Below are 26,706 nucleotides of genomic sequence, written 5' to 3' on the forward strand. Positions count from 1 at the left end.
CGATGGCTGAACCGAGAACTCGAGAGAGAAAGATAGAGATAAAGAGAGAGAGAGAGAGAGAAAGATAGAGAGGGAGAGAGAAAGAGAGCGTGTTCGGCTCGATATAGCGCGAGGCTCGGTGCAGCACTGCCGGACCTCTTCGTGGCCGACGACCGTGGCGACGCCAGCTTCTTCAGGCTTCCTCTTCGAGCTATCTTTGTCCTTCTCCCGCCTCCGGTCCTCTCTCTGTTTCAACCAAACGTGCTTACGAATCTCCCTCGAAATCTACGAGAACGCGTCCAACGCGTCGCCGTCTGTCTGCCTCGCTCGAGATTTCTCGGCCGCGATGATTGAAATCGGGACCAACTTCGATTGTCGGCGTCGTTATGTAAGAAGCGCGCCCGGCGAACGCCACGCCGGACATTGCTGACACCTCCTGGTAGCGCGGGAGTTTAGAGGAAACGATCCTGACGATCAGAAATTTTTGAACGACTTTTCGATTCTTTCGTTTGATGGTCATTTTTCAAGATCTTTTGTTAGTCTGATTATTTTTTAATCGGTAATTATTAGTAGTAATTAGGAAGTACTATCACCTAATTTTCTAATTAGTCTCAAATTATGCTTCAAAGCTTGAGTAACTTTTCTTCGGGATTGTTTAAGTGTGTTGCAATATTCTGTAGAAATAATTTAATTCTTCGAAATTAAGAAGCTGTGTATAGACACAAAAGAGGGGTAAAGTGTCAAGAATTCAGCTCTATTTTAACGCGATTTTTTCATTCCTTAATTACACACGTTCATTGCTAAATGTATACTTTTGAAGACAATATACCGCCAACGACAAGGAATCTTTTAAGGATTCAGTGTAAACATGAAAAATGAATTTCATCCAAAATTTCAATGGAAGCACGATGAGAAATATTTAATAAATTCGAGGTTTCGTTCGATTCTCTTTCGTGTTTTTTGCCAAATTTACGGTCACAGTCGCGAATAATCGAGCCAGCGTCGACGAACGTGAATTTCCGGTGACGTAAAGAGGTGAACACCGTTCGTGACGTCACTGTCCGATATTCCTGCGCTTCGATCTCCCCTCCCAGCATGCCGATCTCTGCCTTTATTTCTTCTTTTCACCGATACTCCCACTGGAATGTATCATATGCTTATATTTACAGAGGCACACCTTGCTTTTCACGCTGTTTGGTCATCGCCGGTCACCGACCTTGCTGCTCGCGCGTGCCGCCGAAGAAATAAAATGCTTTTGCATTATGCATTAATTGCTAAACAGCTTCAAATCATGGAAATATTCAACCATACTTAACTACTTTCGAACTTTGACCTTTCACCGTGAGAAATAAAGTAATTAAAATTCTTCTTTAAAAATCTTTTTTTCACTATTTTTAATTGTAACTTCTTTCCGCGAGAACGTAGAATTATAATCATTTTTCGGGAAAATTGAGAGTTTACAGCGCTGTTTTCCGATCGATTATCTCCACGAAAGTGGAAGAAACAGCTATAAGGAGGAGAAACACAAGATCAAGGTTTATTTATGCACAGGCTGCTGGGTCCCTCGACGTCTTACGACATACTTAAGGTATCGATGTACACACGAATGACGAAAGAATTTGAGGTTTCGTGCTGGACATGGGAACAAGCCTCGATCGTCCTTCGTGGTCATCTTGCGTGCCTCAAAGGCGGGACCATGCGGTACCGGCAAACGAAGATGGTCACAAAAAGGCGATACTGGGTTTCTTTTTAGTGGTCGATAAAGAACACTCGATACATATATTGTTCGAGAATTAATAGCCTCGCACGATTGTCTTACAGGCTAATAAATTTTACGGTTCAAATTTTACGCTGTCTCTTCTCCAGGACGATCGTTAAACATAACATTTATACTTGCTATTAATCTGCATTTACGTATGTAACGATAGTAACGAATAATAATTAGCCGATTGCATTTCTTCTCTTTTTATGTCGGTCGAGTGCAACGAGTTTGGAGGATCTGAACGAGATTGTATGTTAAAAACGAAGTATTTCACAAACGGTGAGTGACTTTAGACGGAGAAGAGGTCAGTCGCACCTGTAAATCGTTTTGTAGAGAAATATTCCACGTCACAACTACGAGAAACATCTCGTCACTTGGACGCCGATGATTTCATCGTCTGCGATCTGCTCTTCTTGCGAACGTGACGGTCTCGCGGCCTACTTCCGGTTCCCGTACTTTCGGTGAGAGAAGGAACGAGAAATTTCGAGAATTATCCGGATGAAAGTAACGAAATGTTACGATCAAAGGTGCTTGAAAATGTTTTTCTAATTCTCAACAATTTTTTATTTATTTCATACCTCCCTTGCCCTCATATTACAACAAATTTTGCGAGTTCAGTGTAACGAAACGATACGATCAAAAGTGTGAAAAAATGTCTTTATTAAATTACCAACAAATTTTCTATTTATTTCATTTCCACTTCAATCGAATTTCATATGTCAATTTTAATTCTTCTGTAAGAAATTTTGTAGTATTCCTGGAAATTTCTTTAAGAATAGTCTGAATAAAAATACTGGAGAACTTCCAACAAACTGTCCATTTACCTCACTCTCTAACCTTTATATCTTAAAATGTGAACTTCAGTCATTTCCTACAAAGTTTAACGAAATACAAATACGCGCAAATACAGTCACTAAAATTACAAATCTCCTCACACTCGAAACGATAACGAGAAGGATTCCGTACCTCGAGAAAGATATCCACAAATAAATCCGCAAAAAGGAGGAGAAAATAAAACAAAGCACAGTGCCTCCATCGTCAACGATGCAGAAAATTCGCGAAAAGCAACGTCTCGAGCGAATCCTGCACCTAATTTAAAACCCACTCTCGTCCTCGTCCGCGCAACTCGCGGGCCATTAGCCATTTTTTCTGCTCCGGGGCAGCAGTTTTCGCGGCGTGTTCTCGCGGTGGAATACAAAAGAGGACGCGGTGTCGGAGAAAGAGGTCGTAAAGGCGGGAAAGGAGACGGAAGAGAGCACGAGGAAGAGAAAGGAGAAGGGGTAGACGGTTAATCGGTGCCAGAGTACCGTTGTACCTGAATGGAGCAGCGAGATGGCTTTCGGTTTCCCTGCAGCCTCCGTCGCAGCTGCAGCTCCGCGCAGAGTCTCTCTCTTCAACAGACTTTATCCGCGATCGTATGTAACCACGTACACGTGCACACGTGACTGCACATGTGTGCACGTGAAAGCGCGCGACAGTTTTCTTTTTCACCGTTCGAACAAACGACCGTGTTACGGGCCCCGTGCATTTCCGCCTGCGATTCCGCCGCGGGACAACTGTGTTTCAACCACGTGCACCTGCAGCTGCGACACGAGGAGAGGTGCAACAGCTGCTAACGCCTTTTCCGCACCCGTGCTTCCCGCTAACGCGTCGATAGTCACGATTACTCGTAGATCTCGCCGCATTTTCCCGCAGTTTCGACGATCTTTCCAGGATTTTCTCGAATTTTTCGTGAGGATCGTTTTCGAGAAAGTGAATTGGGATTTATAGAGAGGATTTCCCAGTGAAATTTGGTTGGAGGGCTTTCCTCATCGGTGATCGTGCGGAGAAATACAGAGTGAATTGAGTGAAAAGTTTGGAACAGTTGGATCACTCGCGGACGCTAATTTCACGAGAGGACTGTGAATTTCACGTTTTAATTCAAGTTTTCGCGAACGTTTCGTGAATGATCTAGGTGTGAGTGAAGCAGTCGAACCTGTGTACGTTCCTTAACACGCAGATACTTGCGATTACGATCATAGTTTCATAAGGTGGTTCGTGACCGGTTTTGAAATTGCTCTCGGTTCAACCCGCATTGTTTCGCTTCGATAAGCGGTAGTTTAATGGATTTATCCACGCGAATATCGAACTGCATTTTCTAATTGAACCTCTGTATTAGTTAACGACAATTCAACACTTCTGCGAGCTACGAATTCTACGTTACCCTTGATCGAAGATTTTTCGTGGAAATTTGAACAATCGTCCAGAACACAATAATACGAGAATTTGTTGGTCAAGGTTTTTGGAGGGAAGGCGCGACACAACGACGACGTCTCCCAAGTGTTCAACTTTCACTGTGCTATATGTTCCGATCGAGATGCAAATTACGCGAGACGCTCCTCTCGAGACGCGCTATTAACTCCACGAACGTGGAAAGAAATAGAAAAGACCTGCTTCGATACGCGAGATTAAGGATCAACGCTCGTGTTCCGATCGCGGTGAACGTACCTGCGGTATCCGCAACACCACGAGGAACGTTTTTACCAAAGGCAACGAACCTGATCGCGCGTAACACAATTCCGTCGATCGTTCGTGACATCGATCGTTTAACCACTCGATCCGTCTTCTGTTACACCCGGCTACGTGCTACACGGTACGCTCTACTTTCCATAAATTTACGAGAATTCTGAACCGTGGATCGTTTCTATGCCCTCGATAACACTATTTTCTACGAAGTGTATTCGAAGAGCGCCGCCTTTCTGCCCGTGTAAATCAGAGGATGAAGTAGGGATTAAAGTTCAACCATGCCCACGAAGAACCTCGAGGCAGTGGACATTCTCGAAGCCCTCGAATCGAAGCTCGCGTACATTCCAGGGGGACGAGATCGAGAAGGAAGACCCTTGATTGTCGTGAACGTGCCCTCCGAGCTTCAGCCGACCACCAAGCCTAGATTGGAAACATTGATCGCTTATTTCTTGTCGATTTTTAGGTAACTACGATTGCTGGAATAATTCTCCTGGATTTTACATCGTTCCATTGTACTTCATCAATTATGATTGTTTTGCATAATTGAACAAGTTACGAAATTTTAGAATGCTGGCTTTTGCCTGAAAATGTGTCAAAGGCATGAAATTTTCAGATGTTTCCTTTAAAGTATACATTTTATTGTACGAATATTTATTTTAGTAATTTGGAGAGAATTTATAATACGAATTAAAAAGTGAGAAAAAAGAAGAGTACAAAAAAAAAAGAGAGTACAAAAGACATAGAAAAGTTTCTCAGGAGCATTTTTAAGGGATGATGTAGATCCTATAAGGAAGGCTAATGAATTTTTTTGTTTGAGAATTTTTACGTAGTACTATATGGTATATATGTTTGATTGTCAGCGAAGAGACGAAGAAGAATGGATTGGTCCTGATAGTAGACGCTCGAAGGGGTGCATGGCGCGTCGCCAGATCCTGCGTCAGGTTGTCTATGATGCTTCTTGGGGCTTCTGCGGCCTCCACTATCGTCGTGCGTCCGGATGGATTCTGGGATAAGAGGGTGGACAGTTGCACGAAGTCCCATAAAGAAGGAGAGGTTGGTAATTGACAAAGAAATCTAAAAAAAAAAGAAGTATAGAAAATTCAAAGGACCTCGAATCAATCAAATCTTCTTCTTACTTGGCTCTGTTTATTTTTCAGACACTCTAAATTCATTAAATTTCCTTCTCACACGCCATGCAACAAATTTTCGTTTGAACGTATTTACCTGTGCTAATTTTTCAGACACTCGTTAAATTTATTAACTTTTCTTTTCCCCCATTACAGAGCAAATTTTCACAATATAAAATTCCTTCATCCTTCACCTCTTCAACGAGTTACAACCTTTCGAATGAAATAATTTATCGAGCCAAGGAGTAATGCATTCAAGGGGGATATCGTGAAATCGAGCACGTTTCTAATTTTACTCTAAGGTTATATAATTTGCAATTTTTCAAGTCAGACCAGACAAACTAGTTTCGCTTGAACTGTTCCCTGCTATTTGATCTCTCTTCACGAGTAGACGAGAGAGAAGTTGATAGCTCGTACGGAGCGCCACGTTGTGTTCCGCTCGATTATCGCGCCAAGTATGTACATACGAATACATACATACACGCGCGTGCTTGTCGAAAATGATTGTCGTGTGAAAAATCACGGGAACGACGAGTTAATTGCGTTTCTCCGGTGGCGCGTGACGTGAATTAATTTACTCCTCGTTGCTGTTTCAGCCGACGTATCTCACCCTGACGAGGCTTCAGCATCACGTTGATTTCCCTCAGCTGCCTTACGAGCTGGGTGGCAACAAAGCGTACGATCACGCGGACTGGATCCAGAAGCGCGTGGTAATCTCCGCTGATCTATAATTTACTCCGAAACGAATCGTTTTAGTCATAGAACTCCGTTGGGCAAAACGAACCAACACCCGACTTTCTACGCGAAACTTCTCGCTTCGTTGCTTATTCTCTTCTCTCAATTGGACGTGAAATTTTACCGCTGATCTTCCTTGGAAATGGGCTAACTGCACAGCGGTATTGATAATGTTAATTGCAATAATCACGGTAGAAAGCAAAATTTTTGTTAAATGGAGCGTGACATGCTTTGGTTCGGTATTCCAATGTTGTATGTAGGGAAGTGTATAGAAGAGGGAAGAGGACTTTGAAGAATTTAGCACAGTCGCGAGTGTGTACGCTTGTGAGAATTTATGCAGTTCTTGTTTCAGTATTTTATATATTTAAAATGAAAAAATAGAAAGGGAAAGACGGTATTCAGAGAGTGCTTAACACTAAAACTACCGACCATCTTTCGAGAAAACGTGAATGTTCTATACTGGTAAGTATTATCGCTTGTAACTTTCCGAATTTATATTCTACATGTATGCTTTCATTTGTATCGGTATGAATCGAATTTTCCAATCACGGTTTACTTACACAAAAATTCACATTTGGAAAGTCGATAATGGGTCATTTTGACCCGGTCGGTAGTTTTAGTGTTAAGGAATAAAATTTATCATAATGTAATTAATAAAACTGAAAGAATAGGTGAAGATTGTTCTCATAACTCACGAACTCTGCTAACTAATTAATCGCAGAAAATAGCTACATCTACGGCAAAGTACCAATTATCACGTTCCACATAACATGATCATCCTCAGTCTGAAGGATATCTCTGCAAAAGAACCAGTTACGCTCATTTTCTGCTTCCCACTTTCACCACTTTTAATCTTCGTTTTCTATAAAAACACTAACCCCACCGATCTCACAGAAAGTGGAAGACTACACGAAGGATGCATCCGTTCTCGTCGCAAGAATGACCGACCTGCATCAAAGATTGATTAGTTTAGGCAGATTTCGAATGTCAGAGTCGGACGACGATCTGGAATCCTATTGGGGGATGAGCAGCGAGTTGACGACTGTCACCAGACACATTCTTCAATCAGGTATGGTATGAGAATGTAATTTCAAAATTTTGAGAATTTTCTTACGATACGAAAGTTTTGTTTGACACGTCCGCAGCATATGCGGTCCAGAATGTGTTATCCAGCGTGCTAGCGATTTTCTGGTGGCAGCGAACGTGTTAAGTCGCCTAATATAAGATCATTCTGAATTTTTTCGTGTTAACTGAAAATTCATACAACCCTTTCGTTACTATTTTGAAAATTTCGTACTATACGCACTTCCACCTTAACCCTCTATGGGCCCGTGTAACTTTCAAGTCACATACTAATATATCGATATTTTCTTAAATAATTGAACTTTCTTCCACAAAATGGCATAAACGTCTTGTACAATGTCTCCTTATTAACCAGTAACTTTCTTGATAACCGTTGTTACTTCAAAGTTACAATATGTATTCGTTATGATAGAATTGTCGAAACTGCTGAATTCACTGTTATTCTGCATTTATAGGTTGACATTTGCTAATTTCACGTTACATAAATTCTTTTACAGTCAAGAGAAATATTCGGCCCATAGAGGGTTAATTTAACAATCGTATTTACTCACTTCCACCTTAACTTAATTAACGGAATTTTTGAAACGATACGGCGAAATTTTGCATCCGTGGTTAAAAATTTACCGCCCGTCACACAAATTACGCATTAAAATCTGCCGTAGCGAATGGGTTAAGAGAATCTGAGAATAGTGTATGTTCCATTTAAAAAACGATTTTCATTCCTTCTTCCTATTACTCGAATAAATACCCGAGTATATTCCAAAGAGTGTTAAAAATTCATCAACACTTTTTTTCCTGCTTTTTTAAATTTATTCCCCCATCACCGTCGCTTGCAAAAATGAAACACGTCGCTCGATTCACGTCTCTCTCCCCGACAACGTGTCAACACGAATTTCCCCGGCACACGAAAGCTACCACTACTTACAAGCCTTACACGCGTCTCGTGTTTTTCCCCGAGTATCTGTCACCGGCGGCTCGTTTTCCCGTGTCATCTTTATCGATCGGCTGCCGCTCATTTCCTGGTCTGTCGTACAATCAAGCCTGCCTCAGTCGTACACGGGGATCGACACTCCGCGGCGGATTGACCGGAAAAATTGAAAAACCGGCTTAACCGGATGTCGAGCAGGAACGTTTCTTTGGTGGCGAGTCAAGAGTCGCGTGCTCGCTCGCTACCGCGAGGGTGTAAAAACGGCGGACAATGCGCAGACCGTGTCGTTTATTTTCTATTTCTCTTCGTTACTACGTCTTCTTACTCCGCCGCGAGACACCGCTAACGGCGTAGGAATCTGATTAGGGATGCGTGTTTTTTAGGCCTCGAGGGATCTCCCGTTAAAGCGTTTCTTGCAGGAACGCGGAAAAATAGATACCGCGCTGTTACATTGTACAGTTAGTTTCGACTATCGTTACAGAGTTATCCGTATTTGTTTCACTTCTAATTACAACCAGGCGAATGGGTAAATTAGTTTCGGTAGAACGAACGCGTATGATGAAGTGAGATTTCACTCGTTTCCTTGTGTTTCTTTGCTGCACCAGATTTAAAGGTTCTTACGTTGATCGTTAGTTTGCGAGGAAGTAGCGCGTCGTTTTTAATTAATTGCGTCTAATTGTGACTTTAGGTAGAAGTTTGGTCACTTCGATGAGCAGAGACTCGACGAAGGATTCTTTGGATACCACGAGAAGAATTCACGAGCTTATCGACTACATCGAGTTGAAACAGGTACTCTTCACTTTGAGATAGAGAAAATTCTAATTTAATGGTTGAGAATACATTTCGAGTTTTTGTCGGTTTTAGATGGATCTGGAGAACTCTTGGTCAGAAATGGAGAGGAACCTCGATACTGCAAGGGTGATCGGTGATCTCGAGAAGGGTGTGTCGCGTGTCACTGATTGGATCCTTGGGCCAGCTGACGCGATGTTGAACTCCTTCTGTCAGGTTGGCTTCGACGTCTCGTCCTCGGAGGAACTTCGCAGACGCCACGAGGAACTCGAGCTGGAGTGCAGGGTAAATCAGCGGAGAAAATTAATTATGTGGTTTATTGTTTGAAAGATCAACTTGTCGAATAGGTGTGGGTGTAATTATTTGAGGCTTCCGGGTGTACGCCGTGTCGAACAGAAATTATATTCCGACGTTTCACCAGCATTTGCGGCCTAGCTTCATCAGGGTCTGGAGACGCAACTGATAATGGTCTGCGTCAGGGTGTTCACTTCTATAAGTACCCATGTTCATTTGAATCAATTAAAATGCAATTAGAAATCAATTAAAATCCATTTAAATCAATTTATTAACGGGAGGAGGGTGCTCCCGATAGGGTTCAGTTGGTAACTTGTGTCTCTAATGATGTTATTAGGGCTTTTAGAGAATTAACTATCGCTGTTGCAGATTTTTAAGTGTAACTGCAAAATTTTCTGTTTTGGCCGTGAAGTCTTAAAATTCGATTTATTAAACTAAGGCGGAATTGTGTAACAGAGAAAATGAAGTATTAAATTAAGGTGGAAGTGCACCAAAAGGCTCCAATAATACTGTGCGAGCAAATTTTCAAAACAGAGGGTTAAATTTACATTATTCAAAGGGTCAAGTTTACATTATTTAAACGGCCAAATTTACATTATTTAAAGGATTAAACTTACACGATTTAAAGGGTTAAATTTACATTGTTAAAAATTCAAATTTCTTGAAAAAATGAGAATGCTAATTTCATCTGTTTAGGAAACATACGGAAGATACGCGGAATTACTTCACAAGATCGACAGTTTACCTAGCACACGTTTGTCAGAGGACTTGAAGTCCCAGAGGGACTTTATGGATTTTGTGTGTCGAAGTTTCGCAAACAGACTCGAGAGACGGCGAAACGTGTTAATCACTTCGCAAAGATTCTTCAGACTAGTTTCCGAGGTACGTCGTTAACAAAGAAAAAAAAGGGACTTGGAGGGAAAGTTAAACGAAAGTACCTACTTTCTATTCTTCCCTTTTACTTCCAGTACTTTGACAAAACGAGCGAAGTGTTCGATAAATTAGTGATGGGCAATAGAACTCACGATTTCTCTCAAGCTGCGGGGAATCTCTTGAAATTGGAACAAAGTCAAGCGATTTTAGGTGAGCAATTTTAATCGTATTCGCATTTATCGCACTTAACGTACAATTTATCACAGAAACATTGGAGTGCGAATTGGTGAAGGAAGGTGAAAAATTGTCGGATATTTTATCCATGCCCGTGAAAGACGCGCTCGGTCGTGACGTGCAGGTCGACTATGGCGAAGACATAGTGAATGTCAGAGATATTTTGGATGCCACGAACGCTAGGAAGAATATCTTCAATGACAGTGTTGAATTGCAGAAGCTGTCTTTGAAACAGATCGCTTTAATATACACTTACGAAAGCGACGCTGAACAGGTGACACTATAATTTTAGAACATTGTCTCTATGAAATATTCGTCGCTTCGTAATAAATATCTAGATGAAGGTACATTTTTAGGCTGTTAAATGGTTAAACGACCTGTACGATGTTTTACTAAAGAATCATATGGAAATTGGCTGCAACGCGATAGAAATACAGTCGCAAAAGGAGGAACATCAGTCGTTTCAAGAGACTGCCAAGGTGAAAGCGATTTTAATAGCTATCTAAGGAGAAAATTTCATTTGAAATTAATTGAATTTAACGAATTTGAAGAATGTTTCTTTAGACTGTGGGTTCTGGAAGAGTAACGGAGAATGTGTATTTTCATATTTAAATTCCTAGGGGACGTACGATTATGGCTGCCAATTAGTGAACGGTGCTCGAGTGCTAAGATTATCCTGCAGGCTACCTCTGGAAAGTAACGCGACTCTGTTCTCAAGGCTGCGCCTCGCCTGGAAGCAGCTTCGATCCGTTGGCCAAGAACAATTAACCAGGCTCAGGGTGTGCGCTGTTTTCCACAGAAGTGTCGAAGATGTACGCACGGTGATCGTCATTTACGAATTTAAAAATATGTCACGAGTGAAACGTTCTAAATCGCACTTCACATTCACATTCAAATTTCGAGTTAAAATTAAAATCTCAAAAGAAGCAACCTCCTAAATTTCCATCTCTATAACATTTCACCATTTCGAGACATCAATCTCTCCATCAAATGAACAATTCTCGCTAGCTCACTCCGCAATCAACCTTCTATAATTCCCAATATACCTCTTCAAGCACTGTTCGAAGCTCTGCGACCTCATCGAAATCGTCGTATCCCTGCGTCGCTCCTCCAAGCCGGAGGACCTTGCAGCGGAAGTCAGAGCCAGAGCGGAGATAAGGGACATCCTAGGAAACCGAGAGAAACTTCTCCTAGACGTCGGTCGTATGGTGAGGCTAGGCCGTCTCTTGAGGACCAGGCTGAAGGAACCTCTCTGTCATCAACGGCAAGTACGACAGCGATCCTATCCCTTCCCAGAAAAATCCTCTCACCTGGTTCAAGAAAAGAAAAGAAAAAAAAAAAACCCTCAAAAACCGGTCAACGTGAAAAACCTGTCCTTCGCGTAATTCATCACGTTCGATTTTTCTCATCGCTTCGAACGCGTCCGCTCTTGGCAAACATTCTCCTCTCGAATTTCCAAGCTTTCTCGAAGATCGTCCGCGCTCGTCCTTGGATTCTTTCCTCCGCGTTATATCCGGTGCAATCGGGTTCGGGGAATAAAACGCTCGCATCTCCGTCGTCCACCGCAAGAGCAGAATAACCAGAGTCGAAACGACGTACTCGAGAGCGAGAAAGATCGAGACGGCCGGGGCTGAAAGTAATATAAGAGGCGAGGAGGGCACTGTAACGTCGACGGGCACCTCCGTTTTTAACGGAGGCGGTCTGTCAGTCCATGGCTGCACGTCGACCAGATACCTACACCTTGATATTGCTGCATGTAAGTCCGTTTCGAAATACGATAAAGCGCGCCCTGCTCCCGTTCGATCTGTGTTCCTAGAACCGCGCGCCATTTCGGTACACGCACGCACGCCTTCGATTTCGTCGTTATGAAACGAATTATTCGTCCAAATCGTATCTAACCGAAACAATTCTCTTTCCGGCGAGTGATGGTACTTCTTGTGTCAATCACGATCGATCCCACGCGAACGTTTGTCCAAGGATTAAGTGGCACTTGTTGAGTTTAAAGGAAGTTCTTCGGGGACGAGGCAGCTTTGTTTAAGATTTAACGAAGAATTCGATTGTTTTCTCTCGTAGAGATGAATTTATGTGATCGTGGAGGTAGATTTGAGGTTTATCTAGATTCACCCACGTGTCGGTGTGATAAATATGGGTCAAATCGTCTAGTGTTGACGTGTGCGCCACCGTTTGCGCTCGTAGAGACGAGCGTCCTATTTTCACCCACACGGAGAGATGGTCAGGGCCAAGAAATTTGTTACAAGCGAATATTCGTTTACAATTGATTCGACGTGGATTTTTGCTCGGGAGATCGAGGTTTGATCGGAAATGTGGCGAGAAACTTGAATGTCTGGAAAATGCAAGCGAACTGGCGTTACGCCAAAACAAACGAATGTCGTTTTAAACCAGACCGTCATTTTACCTCTCTATTTTTCGAACACGGTTGTACTATTTGTTTGAAATTCTTATCGTTCAGCCGTTCCTATTGTTCCGAATGTTTCTTTGTCGGAGCACGTGCGCCACACAGGCGATTAACAGACGCCGCCACGAAAACCCGCCTGGCCGCGATCCACGAACTTCAAAATCCGATCGACGACAGAACGGCTTCGATCACTCGGGATCCAACGTTTCCACTCGTTATTTTTGGGACCCTTGAAACGTGTTTTCGCTCCAACATTTTTACGTAAGACACCGAGAAACTCGCGGTTTTGTAGATCGTACGGTGGATTAGCGAAATCATCATCTTCGATTTTCCATAAAAATCAGTTAAATTCATAATTCTTCACTCACCCTAAAATTTCTCGTTTAATTTCTCTACAATTGCCACAAAATTTAGTCCACATGCTGTATCTATTTTTCACGAACTTAAAAACAATTCTTAGATGTTCCATAATTTTCTTTGAATGACAAACACAGTCGATTTGTAACGAACAAAAATTCCTGAAAGCTACTGAAAAGAGGGAATGCCTAAGAGTGCGCATTTTTATGTGACAGTGTTATAGAAAATTGTCGGATAATTTTTATTCCAACGCGATTGATCACTGGTCAATTTATTTTCACAATTAAATGACCGAATGACTCAAACGTTAAATTATTCTATCGGATATAGAGGAAATTATGTAGCAAAGAAATTATTCAAAAATTAAATTATTTAGTAATAAATTATCCTCTACCAATCGTCAGAAGAATTCTTTATCTCGACAGAGATAATCATCCTGCCGCTGCATATCTGCATTTTTTCACCTAGCTGTCGCAACACGCGTTGCATTATCTAGCACGACGAGCAACAAGTGACGCAATTATTATTTTCTGCGCCCTATAGAATGCAACGGGGTAGAGTTGCACGTCGGCTGGAATTTCGTGCAGTAAAGATTGAAAATGCCGCTTAAAAGTGACGCTCTGCAGATTCGGCGGCTCTTGGTCCACCGAAATTAGAACTCCGCCCCACATTGGAACCACCATCTGGTCCGCGACGCTACGTTGCGCCGCTGTCACTGTCGATTACGTAATTCTCTTGAAATTTGACGTTATCTCGATGCAGCGATCGATTTCGCTGATGCAGGCAAATCGATCGTCTGTTGATCCCTCCTCGTCCACCTGAGAAATCTGTTCGCGTGAAATTTTGCTTCGTTCGCCGAAGATTTCTTTCGCGAATCTAAGCGTTTCTCTCGCAATTTGGCAATTCTACGCACGTATTGATCTGTTGCACGCGTTTCGGAGCGATAAATGTTTGTTTTGTATTATGTAACAGGGTGAAATTTAGAACACCGAGTTACTTCGATCGAATTTAATTTTAAAATGGAAAAACTATAGAGTTACGGTAATTTTGTTTGATAATTATATCGAAAGGAGATTTTTTTTATTTAGTAGAATTTGTTTCAAATATAGAAACGTGTGTGAGATAAGTTATAGATCCAAGAATTCAGTGAAGAAATAAGATGAGTTCACTTCATTGACGTTGAGGAAGAGCTTGTAACAGGTGATTCTGGCACAAGTTTAGAAAAAAGAACGGCGTCGTAAATCGACATCATAACGATCTAGCGTGTTCTAAAAATTGTTGTTTAAACGGTGGCTAAAAGTGTCGTTCGCCTTGGTGCAAACGAAAGATAAACTCTACAAGTATAACCACCGTCAATTAACTCTCTAAGTGCTGGGACAGTCTATTTTTGAATTCCTCAGCTATCAGATTGCACATCTATCGATACCAACTTACCGAACACCCTGTATACAACAGCAAAAGGCGCGTGCAACCATTCCTCCAATCACGTTATAAATACCTAAAAAAATAACCACCACGTGTAAGTCTCCAATCAACCATCTCATCCTTCTGCACCGTGCTCATTTTTTTTTTTTTAACGAAACCCCAGATGAAAAAATTTTACCCTCTCTGTTCGAATTACTGTTTAATGTATTAGGTCATCCCATAAGTTCCTGTCGAATTTCATAATTTAGATCGATATTTCCAACGGACCTTCAAATTTCAGAAAAGAAAAACGTAAGCGCCATCTCATTTCACAATGTTATTCTATTTTTTTTTTTGGTAAGACTATTATGTGGTCTCTATAGAATTTCCTTGGATTTTCCTTAAAAAAATTTTTCGCATTCGCCACGAACTTATGGAATGACCTAATAGAATCACCTCCCCGTCTCTTGTCCTCAATTCGCGAGACACCGAATACTCCAGCATCCATTTAAGCAAAACGAGAGAAAATATAGCAGGAGAAAGGAAAATCGCGATCCATCGAACTCACAGTTACACATGTTAAACAACGAGCGGCGTAATGATTAATTCCGAGCATACTTGCCGGAGTCGACGGACCACGGTTCAAGAAAGGGGTTATTAATAGATAGGAAGTGAACGAGGGAAATTTATTTTTCTAGAATGTCTGAAGCCGAGGATGCCTCGGGCAAAGGCAGTAACCTGACAGCGGTGGAGGCAATCTCGGCGAGGCTGGCGGAAGTAACGCGACTCGCCGAGAAGCTGGACGCGAAGCTTTGCGAGGCTGGAGCCAGGACTCGACCAGTTCCAATGTCGTCGTCCGCGATGTCCTCCACATCCTCTTTATTCTCGTCGTCGAACGTGCCGGCTGCTGCAGCCACACCGGTGTCCAGTCAAATTCAGGCCATTCCTACGGCTGGAATCTCATCAGGACCAGTTGGAATTACGACATCATTGACGACACCTTTGATAAGCTCGTCCGTGAGCACGGTGCAACTGCAGCCTAAATGCGTCTCGACGATTTTGACGAGCAACGAGAGCGTCACACCTTGGAAAGAGTCGACGACCGCTGGATTGGTGACTTCGACGCCTGTGGCTGTAAATGGGACGGTTTGCACGAATATCGCTGGAGCGAAGGGTGATTCTGTTGGATTGGAAAGTGGGAAACGACAGGAGAAGATTGGTACGAAGGAGAGTGGTGTGACAGAGGAAGAAATTAGGCGGGATGCGCGGTTGGACGGTGAGGAGATGGCGAAAGAGGAAGTCGCGGAGGTGAGTGGAGCTTGTTTGATTAAGAAACTGGGATATGATGTAATAGGAAATGTTAGATTTTTAATTACTTGCAAATTGATTGGTGAGGTTGATTAGTTGAGCGTTGAAAAATTCTGTCGATTTAAAGTTCGTACAATTCTTCTTAAGTTACTGTTGAAGAATTCAAGGATTAAGCTTATTAGTAATCTTATAAAAGTAAGCTTATTAGTCTTGATTAGTAATCAAGACGAACGTGAAATTTCGCAATACGCGATTTAATATCGTATTTAGAAGTAGCTGGTGTATGATATTGTATTTTGTACTTAAAATTGTATAATGTTACTGGGATGATTAAGTTGACAGTATGTTAAATGTGTAAATTGATTCGAAAGGAACGTCGAAATTTTTCAAGAAAAAAATTAGTTATTCAATGTAGCACTGTATTTGATATATGATACCTTAAACCAAGTTTTCTTACGTCTATACTGAACAAAGTTAAACTATTACATGTGACTTTGGTATCCGGTAATCCTGAGTCTCAGAAATTAAAACTAAATTTAGTCATGGAGCACTGTTTTATTGAACTATAACGAATAAAAAGATAGCTTTATACGACGATTTTTAGAGAGGTATTGGCGGTCACAATGTGTAAATTGATTCGAAAGGAACGTCGAAATTTTTCAAGAAAAAAATTAGTTATTCAATGTAGCACTGTATTTGATATATGATACCTTAAACCAAGTTTTCTTACTTCTATACTGAACAAAGTTAAACTATTACATGTGACTTTGGTATCCGGTAATCCTGAGTCTCAGAAATTAAAACTAAATTTAGTCATGGAGCACTGTTTTATTGAACTATAACGAATAAAAAGATAGCTTTATACGACGATTTTTAGAGAGGTACTGGCGGTCACACAAGTTAATTAAAAACAAAATGCTTTTTTTTTAATTATTAAATATATTTTGCTTTTGCAGGACGTTATGAATAAATCATTCGACGACAGCCTAGCGGAAGATTCGAACATGGACGGGTACGTAACCGCTACCGAATGTTCCATAACTCCGACAGCTCGTTCCAGAAGCGAGTCCTTCGTTACGTCTCCAGAATGCGAAGACCTTGCTGCTCCAGCAACCGTGACGTCTACCCGCGATACATGGTAAGAAATACAGAAAGATAAACAAGAGAAACGTACATTAATTCATTAATTATATTAGGTACGATCTGATTGTACTAACGACTCTATTTCAACCTTCCTTTTTATCTTTTTATCCACCAAGGTGGAACATCGAGGATCCTATATTTATCGCCCCAAACGCAGCGGTGTTTTCTTGTCCAATTAAACAAGAGGAGACTTCAAAAGAGACGAGAATAGAGAAAAGTAACGCAGTGACGGAGACTTCGAAGCCGGAAGTCAGCGAAACGGACAGAGAGAAGCAGATCGAGAAGATCGTATCGACGGAGAAAATAATCGAGGTATATTAAGAATCGTTGTATCTGTGTTTTTATACAGATTTTTCTAGTTCGAAGGTGTTGATCTGTTCTTGCGTTGGTCGCTGATTCAGGAGAAATCTGGGAAGATTGTAAAAGAAGTTACGGAGACGACGACTTTACGCGTGTCGCACGACACTCGTTTTGGTATCGCGTCTTACAAAGTGATATCCAACACCGTGCAAGATCATCGTGAAAACGTTGATGTTAAGGAGATGAAGGATCTTGAGAGAATCATCTCGCCGGATGTTCACGAGAATGGATTCCATCGCGAGGGAGAGTCTTGTTCGAAAAGTGAGATATGTCGTTTTGTAGAAATTTTTTGGGTACGTCTCCATTTGCGAGTGGAACTATGGTTGATGGGAGGGATATAGCGAGGACGTAAATTAAAGAATTAAACGGCGACACTGATAAACGGGCCATTCGTCATTTTTTAATTGACATATAAAGTTTCTGCTTGCAATCTTTCATTCAAGATATGCGATATTAACCTTCCGCCGTCTTCTGATTAATAGTAATTCTCGTGTTGGTAAAAATTAGTCGAGGATTGAGGCGTCAAAATGTTTTATTTAGGAGGAATCTAGGAATCCTTAAAAATTTAGGAATCTGAGTGGACGTCGAATGGTTCTCAGCGATCTTCGAGCTCCTTGTCTTCTTCAGCAATGGAGGAATTAATTCTGAGTTGACGTCGAACTATCCTGAGCGATCCTCGAGTTGTTATTGCAGGAATAGTAGTTTTATTAAGAAATCGTTGATATAATACAGGTTCACTGTTGACAAACTCAATACTGAATACTTGATACTCAATATAATATTAATACTGGCTTAAAACTATTATACACGCACGAATTTTTATGTCTCTTTCGATACCAGGACCGACAGAATCGAGAATCACGTTAACTGTGAATTGCGCGACGGAAACTAGTGAATAGAGGACAATAAACACAAGTACGGAAAGGTTCGCTTAACGAGTCCGTCTTCTAAGAACCGGGCCTTCGTGCCAGGCACCATTTGTTGACACTCTCTCTCTCTCTCTCTCTCTCACTGATTCTCGTCCTACAATATTTATACACTCGAATTGTGTATATTTTTACGCTTGACTGATTTTAGGACCTCGCTGTATGGCTTCGACCGACTATTGAGATTGAAATTTATTTCTTATTCATCTGTAATTGAAATTACTCTCGGATACTCTCGAGAGTGAAATTTATCAGTGTCGAGAGTGTCGAGAGTTCTGGGCACACAGTTTGAGAGTATTCTCGAGATGAAACGGCTCTCGGATACTCTCGAGAGTGAAATTTATCAGTGTCGAGAGTGTCGAGAGTCCTGGGCACACAGTTTGAGAGCACTCTCGAGAGTGAAATTTATCTCTTATCTATCTGAAATGGAAATTACTCTCGGATACTCTCGAGAGTGGAATTCATCAGTGTCCAGTGCATCGAGAGTCCTGGGCACACAGTTTGAGAGGACTCTCAAGAGTGAAATTCATCTCTATCTATCTGAAATCGAAATCACTCTCGAGAGTGGAATTCATCAGTGTCCAGTGCATCGAGAGTCCTGGGCACACAGTTTGAGAGGACTCTCGAGAGTGAAATTTATCTCTTATCTATCTGAAATCGAAATCACTTTCGAGAGTGGAATTCATCAGTGTCCAGTGCATCGAGAGTCTTGGGCACACAGTTTGAGAGGACTCTCGAGAGTGAAATTTATCTCTATCTATCTGAAATCGAAATCACTCTCGAGAGTGGAATTCATCAGTGTCCAGTGCATCGAGAGTCTTGGGCACACAGTTTGAGAGAACTCTCGAGAGTCTTGGGCACACAGTTTGAGAGAACTCTCGAGAGTGAAATTTATCTCTATCTATCTGAAATCGAAATCACTCTCGAGAGTGGAATTCATCAGCGTCCAGTGCATCGAGAGTCTTGGGCACACAGTTTGAGAGAACTCTCGAGAGTTTTGGGCACACAGTTTGAGAGAACTCTCGAGAGTGAAATTTATCTCTTATCTATCTGAAATGGAAATTACTCTTGGATACTCTCCAGAGTGAAATTTGTCAGTATCCAGAGTATCGAGAGTCCTGGACACACAATTTGAAAATACTCTCAATACCAACTATCCCAAAAAATCTCTCAAATGGACACGTACCCGTATCTCGCATTTCCAAACGAGACGTTCAATTTTCACGATTTCTAATAAGTATTAAAAATTGCATTATTCAACAGCGGAGTCGTACAGTCGCAGGGACGAACTCTCAACGAAAACAGACGACACAGAGCGCGTGATCAAATTCGCGAAAATATGCGAGATAAATCAGGAGTCACGTACGATTCCCGCTGACATCTCCAAGGATATGACTTTATCCTTGAAGGAGTACACGAGACACCACGAGGACAGCGGAATCGAGATGTCGCCGACGAAAAAGGACGAGCATCTGGAAGGACAGGATTTCCTCGAGACGGCGAGGAAGGTGAGTTCGATCGAGGCTTCGACTATCAATGGCAGTCGGCAGAATGGTTGTTGCAGCTGCAATTGCGGTCAGGAAGCTGCATGCTTCGATCGTTATTCCATGCAGCAGAATTTCATCGAGCTTACAAACGTCAACGAGAATCGACGACGTTTGCCATTGTCTAACGCAAGCTAGCTATTTCTGTGTGTGATTTATGTGCACTTATGTTTTACGTTAACGATACAGTTTCTCTTTATTTGTTTCTTGTACGTTCAACCCGGCTGAACTATTTTGTTACAGAGTGACGATGAGTAATTTATGGTAGCCACGTATATGTTTCACAGAGATATATAATATGTTGTTATATTTCTAGAATTTTTATTATTCTGTTATCGTGTAATATCTCTAAGGAACACTTATGAATTTTTTCTTTTCTTAAGTGTTACAACTATCATTTTGTTTATTTTATAATACAGTTAGTACTTTAAGATTCGTTGGTTCGTAATGGGAATTATAGTAGTAGAGAAGAAAAGAGTCAATTATAAATTGAAGGATAAGATAGTTAACGCATGTCGCATGTCGTATTCGAAACTATAATGCATATGGACCAAACTCACTCTAAGAGTTATTTTCTAAGCATTTATGTCAACGACGTTAAAATATCATAACCAAAAAATTGCTTTCAAACACATGTATACGATGAATTTTCCAATGATCATGTTACATAACATTGCCATCGAAATGCCGGGTTGAACATATCACATATAGCATGTAATAATAGTAATCTTCCATTTCCTAACCAGAAAATCAAAACTAGCTCATATATATTCAAGCCACGAATCCATGTTCTCTCTGTTCGAAGTGTGCGCAAACAATTATAACAAGCTGACCGTGTGCATGGCTTACGTTTTGTAAATAAAGCATTTACCCAACAGTTACAGAAAACGTGTGTTGTTATGCCTTGAACGTAACGAAAACCCCGTCGGAACCCGAACGGATACATTATCGGCAATTAGAACGAGGCGTTCCTGTTATCTACGCGGCGTTCTTTCGAATCTAGCGGGTCACGAGCTATCGTCTCACGCTTCGTAGCGTTCCGTGGTCACTCGGTCGTACTCGTGCGCGCTCGTACGTACTCGGTGACGCGCGTGCGTGTCCGAACCTGCTTCGGCGGCATTCGAAACGGGACGATCGGTCAGTCTTGAGTCGGCTGGCTTCTGCGACCGTTCCATTGGTGATGTGACACGATTGTGACATGTGTCACGCGAGTGTTGTTGCTGCTGCGGTTTACGTTGTGGCTGTCACTGTTTGAACGTGGGTCGATTTAGGTGATTGCTCGAGAATTAATCAGATCAAATCGCGTAGAAAGTTGTTGGAGAGATATTTCTCAAATTTGTCCAATTTTCATCGCTTCAGCTTTACCGTTAAAACTAATTTAGCAAATTGACGTTGTTACGTTAGAAAAAAACCGATATTCATCACTGGAAAACTTAAACAATCAACGAAACACGTAGTTTAATTATCGCTCGTTTACCCCACGAATCGTAGTACCAAGTTTTTCGATTAACAAGTGTTACACACACCCGTGGTTACATTTGAATGGACTCATTGATCCGCGACGCAGCGGGACACTCGTTCGTTGCCCAAAAACCCGTTCGATTTGTCACGTTTTTCGCTCGACCTCGATTTCTTCCCGTCCTTGGTTACGCAGCTCACGAGGCTCGTCTGTTCCCTCACCTTGGAAAACGTCGTCGAAGAAAAAAGGAGAAGTCCGATCGAAATACTATCTTCCCCTTGGATAACACGTTTCGAAATCGTCGCGCGATAGACCTTCTCGCTGAAACGTATAGTATAACGTCTCGTCCTTGCCGATCGTCATCGCTGAGAAAATCTCTGGATCGAAAGTGCCGTTGAAACAGCAAACTACAATCGTCGCCGTCGATGAATTTCATCGAACCGATATCGAGGGAAATACATCTTGAAACCGTTTCTCCAGTTTCTCTTCCAGTAGCGGTATTATCACCAGTGAAACAGATAACTCGCAATTAGCCTGACATTATTGTACCAACGATAAATACACCATCTCGTGCATTGTTCCACGAGGATGATCGAAGCGCATGGAAGGGAACACGCTTCCGGAGGCGCTGAATCCGCGAACCGTGGATGCACGCCGATTTCGGTCGACTGTACACGCGATCTCGCTTAATTTCTCTCTCGTCTCCTCTTTTTCCAGCGGGATAGGAGACGATCCCCGTGGGTCGCGGTGTGGTGAACCTCTCGTTCGGAGAACGCCACCAGTCAGTCCGGTTTTATCCTCCCATTCGTTCGTCCGTGTCGGTGACGTCACCTTACAAAGATACCTATAAAGTATATAAACACACTGACGTCCGATCGAGAAAGGTGTACCAAGACGCTGTTTTTTTCTTGTTGTTTTTTTTTTTAAATCGGAACCGGGTGCGTTTTAGTCGTACACGCGGGTAATTAGCGTTGGAAACGCGACGCTTTTGGACTTCTAGCTGTTAGATCGACTCGATTTGGACTTTTGGTTATGAAATCCTGCTGATTTTCTTAGGAATTGAGCGCTTTTGTCGGTGATTGCAGAGATAACGATCGATATATTTAAATGTTAGAGGAGAATTGCAGAGGAAGTTGTTATCGTGCTTACAATTTCTAATAGCATTGTCCAGGTGTTAACTATAAGTGCGTACTGGATTGCACGTCTTATTGGTGTAATTTAGATGCGCATATAAATGATTTGCTCGTGGCGAATTGGCGGATGTTTCGAATTTAGAAGATTCTTTGGATTTGAAGTGGTTGAAAGAGTTTTTTATTTGTCGGACGATGAATTTTTGAGAGGTTCAGTTAGTTTCCTTGTTTCTTAAATTTACAATCGACCGATGTCGTGGATTTTTCCGAAAATTTTATGGAATTTTCGAAATTGATTTAGTTGGTTACTTTGAAATTTGAAAGAGGATTCACTTAACCCTTTGGGGATGTAGAACTAAGTGTCAATTACGTAACACATAATTGTCGCTATTTTAGTTTTTTTTTTTTTTTTCAAATTAAATTACTGCGTGAGTTTATGGTCACTCCAACTATTTTTATTGCTTAAAAATATGTAAGTTTATTGGTTGCTTTCATAGTGTTTTGCCAACGCATGTACGAGTCTGCCTTCCTCAAAGGGTTAACGAACTTGTTTTCCAAATTCAGCAAAAATTCCTAAAAATATTTCTTCTCTCCAGAATTTCTCAAAAAACTTTTTCCAATTTTCAAAATTGATTTACTTGGTTACCTTCGAATTTCCTACGTAACTTTGCAAAAGATTCATTCAACGAATTCGTTTCTCGAATTCACAAGAAATTCATTAAATTTAAATTTCTCAAAAAAAGTTTTCCAATTTTCAAAATTGATTTACTTAGTTACCTTCGAATTTCCTACGTAACTTTGCTAGAGATTCGCTCGATAACCCTGTGTCCCAAATTCAGCAAAAATTTCTAAAAATATTCTCTCCAGAATTTCTCAAAAAACTTTTTCCAATTTTCAAAATTGATTTACTTAGTTACCTTCGAATTTCCTACGTAACTTTGCTAGAGATTCGCTCGATAACCCTGTGTCCCAAATTCGCAAGAAATTCATTAAAAATATTCTTCTCTCCAGAATTTTTCAAAAAACTTTTTCCAATTTTCAAAATTGATTTACTTGGTTACCTTCAAATTTCTTCCCCGAATTCACAAAAACTTTCGTTAAAAATATTCTTCTCTCCGAAAATTTCGAAAAATCCTATCCAATTCTCAAAACGAATTCATTTTTATAGTAACGCAATTTTCTCCCCCCGATTTGATCACTATTTCGACCCGAGGCGCAAGGAAGCCCACTGTCCTCCAAGTATTTTTCCACGTCGTAAAGAAGGAATAGCAAGTTGCCGAGGAGGCGATGATTCGGTGCGTCTCGGTGTCCGCAGAATTCACGCGTTTGGCGAATCGCCAAAAATAACGTTAATCAGTAGAGGCGGCGATGGTAACTGGAGAACGTAACCGGCCAGCCGGGTTCGCCGCTATCTCGAAGGAAGATGGAACGGTAACGAGCATCAATTCTGACCTGGTCCCGAAGCGTTTCCGCGTGATAGCTGCATTTCTAAGAGCATCGGAACGCGGAACGTTGATCGAAATTAATTCGCCCGGTAGGTTAGGCGAGAACTATTAAACCTTCGTTTCTTCCCTCTGCCGTTTCGCCGGTTTTTGGAGACAGGCCAATCGAATTCCGTGTTTTCACTGAAAATTCTCGTCCAGACGGAAATTCCGCCACTTGAACGAACTTTGATCTATCTTCTGGTAGAAAGTCGCTGCTACGATTCGTGGGTGTAGAACGTTTGCCTCGTTTGTGTAACGTAATGCACGAGGAACACTTTCATTAGACGTAGTTAAATAAGTCAGATTTTACTGGATTCGAGGAGTGTCATTCGATCTTGTTGAAATCACTGTATCTCCTGAATTCCGGACTTCCTCTCTTTCGAATCTCCAAGCATCTGCAACTTTTGGTAGATTTTTTTTCCCGCGTATCTTTACACTTTCTTCGATAAACAATGAATTTCAATTTGATTAAAATCGCTAAATTTCCTGAATTCCGGACTTAATTTCATAGATAATCAACTTCATCGATTTGTGCTACATTTTTTCCTCGTATATTTTTACACTTTCTTTGATAAATAATGAATTAAACACGCGACTTATTCTCAGTGAAACAATACATACAGGAATAATTTTCAATGGTCTGTTTGATTTAGTGCACTTCTATGAAGATTTCGACATCTCGTTACACGAGGTGCCTGAAGAATCGTATTTAAAATTCAACCCTTAAATTTCGACCAAATTTAACTGAATCATACATAAAGATCTGATATAAATTTCGCTTCTTGGTACAATTTTTCAACCAATTATACATCAAATTCCACGTAAACGAGAAGTTCAGTTTCGTCAACGATCCTGCGCTTCTCACGTATTACGTCGTTACACTTTGTACATAGTTCGAAGTAACGAGTGTAAAAAAGAACGGACACGAATGAGTCAGGGCGATCGCTGAATCGATCCACGCCGATAGCTCGAAAACAATTCTGTTTTGCCGCGAAAGAGAAGAGTTACGAGAATGGTAGACGGGCACGACTCGATGGAAACGACGGAGAATAGCGAGGGACCCCGTGAGAAGGAATCACGAACGGTGGTGGAGAGCAACGAGGATGCACCGCAACAAACCACCAATCCAACGACCACCATAAGCACCATAGCCGTGCAGAGCGGTGAAACGCGTCTGGTGATCGCTCTACTTCAAGTAAGGGGGCATCGTACCTTATCGTAGACGACTAATGTATTAATCTCTCCGAGCGGTAGACCGTGGCCTCCCTGCGGAGGTCGATTTTTACCATTAATTCGGGGCCTTTCGGGAACTTAGACGAGATAACGTGGGATTTTTCATTAGAGAATTCAGTTTTGGGAATTTTTTACTCGATCACTAGTGAACGCATCTATGTAGAACACTTTTTTTGAAAGATTTTTGTTCAGATTGTTAATTGCACAATTTCATAGGATTTTTCATCGATGAACTAATTTTTAGGAATTTTTCTCTGGATTACTAGTAATGCATTTATGCAGAACACTTTTTCTAACGATTCAAGATGGTTAGTTACGTACTTGTCAATTATTGTAATTGCTTGTTGAATTTATGGAACTAATTTTTCCTTCTGCGTTGCATTTATGTGGAACACTTTTTTAAAATTCTTGTCGAATATTGTAACATATTAGTTTTCTTTTAATCTAATGTGTGTAGTGTCAGAGATTTAAAATTTTTTTACAGTTAGTTTTTAAAGAGAAAATTTAACCAGTAGATATATTTCGTTAATTTTAGAATACTCTTTAATCCAGAATAATTCATTATCCTTATTACCTCTTGCAAATTTTTCATTCTACGTGAAAATACATGTTTGATCGTTCCCCTTATCTCAACAACTATTACGCTCACTTAAGAATTCTGTTTAGCTCTGAAAAGTGATTTCTATTGAAAGTTTGTTTCAACAGCCAGCTTATCTCGAAAGAATCAAACGCCTCTCCCCTATTCTCATTACCAACTATAATGCTCGTAAAAATAATTATGCACACAATATACTTCAGCTCTGTACTTACTTGCTCCTACGATCACTACCGTTAAGTGCTTTGTTCAAGTGTTCTCCAGACACATCTTATCTCCGTCGATGTATATCTTCAAGCATATACAGTATATTCTCCACAAGTGTCAGACCGCAAGGAAGCTAAACCTGACACTCGTAGAGTCAGGGACAACGTTTTCGAGCCTCGTGCCCGCCATTGTAGTTTGCCGAACGTACACAAAGACAGCGAATAAAAGATAAGCATGAAACGTGAGTCGAGCAACCAAGCGATTTAAATATCAACTTTTTTAATTTTACGTTTTTTTATCCCGAAATTTTTCTTAACATATTGATGAGATTTTTCTGATGAAAATGACATAAAACACGACATAATTTGAACAACATTTACTTATTAACACGTTCACTGTCACGCCAGATTTACAGGTTGCTGTCAGGCGGCCACAAGAAAATACATTTTAAGCATAGGATTATAGTATTATGCTTTATAATTATTTTTTTTCAATTGAAAATAATGTCTAGCTAGCTATGACGTTCAAAATTTTTAGTTGACAACATTTATTTTATTTTAATTATTCTAAACATTTGAGGCACTCCAGTCACTGATGACCACCATGGCCATATCCAGGAAACAATCTAACGTTAAAACTTATTGAGTGATTAATTTAATTTCATAATATATCGCTTTAGCGAGCCACCGTTTGGTTGCCAATTGTTTATCACATAGAGGCGGCCTACCTCCCCGTAAAAAAAAAAAAAATGTAGGGTCGATAGCAGCAAAAAAGCTGCTAAACAATTAGAATTAAATGTAACGATAGAAATTATTGCAATAATGCGTAATG

At 41.0% G+C, this 26,706-nt stretch overlaps 1 protein-coding gene across 1 annotated transcript in view; it reads left to right on the plus strand.

The window, feature by feature from the left end:
- The first annotated feature begins 8,827 nt into the window (after positions 1 to 8,827).
- LOC108570438 (titin) overlaps positions 8,828 to 26,706 on the plus strand; it is a 76,032-nt gene continuing 58,153 nt past the window's right edge. The window contains exons 1-13 of the mRNA XM_017932298.1: positions 8,828 to 8,908; positions 8,984 to 9,193; positions 9,899 to 10,084; positions 10,171 to 10,285; positions 10,342 to 10,583; positions 10,666 to 10,788; positions 10,930 to 11,130; positions 11,365 to 11,573; positions 15,185 to 15,794; positions 16,751 to 16,932; positions 17,054 to 17,249; positions 17,339 to 17,558; positions 19,487 to 19,731. Coding sequence (XP_017787787.1) covers positions 8,828 to 8,908; positions 8,984 to 9,193; positions 9,899 to 10,084; positions 10,171 to 10,285; positions 10,342 to 10,583; positions 10,666 to 10,788; positions 10,930 to 11,130; positions 11,365 to 11,573; positions 15,185 to 15,794; positions 16,751 to 16,932; positions 17,054 to 17,249; positions 17,339 to 17,558; positions 19,487 to 19,731 — 2,820 coding nt within the window. The remainder of the gene's footprint in view (positions 8,909 to 8,983; positions 9,194 to 9,898; positions 10,085 to 10,170; positions 10,286 to 10,341; positions 10,584 to 10,665; positions 10,789 to 10,929; positions 11,131 to 11,364; positions 11,574 to 15,184; positions 15,795 to 16,750; positions 16,933 to 17,053; positions 17,250 to 17,338; positions 17,559 to 19,486; positions 19,732 to 26,706) is intronic.

This window comes from Habropoda laboriosa, unplaced genomic scaffold (assembly GCF_001263275.1).
Source record: "Habropoda laboriosa isolate 0110345459 unplaced genomic scaffold, ASM126327v1 scaffold84, whole genome shotgun sequence".
Classification (NCBI taxonomy): domain Eukaryota; kingdom Metazoa; phylum Arthropoda; class Insecta; order Hymenoptera; family Apidae; genus Habropoda; species Habropoda laboriosa.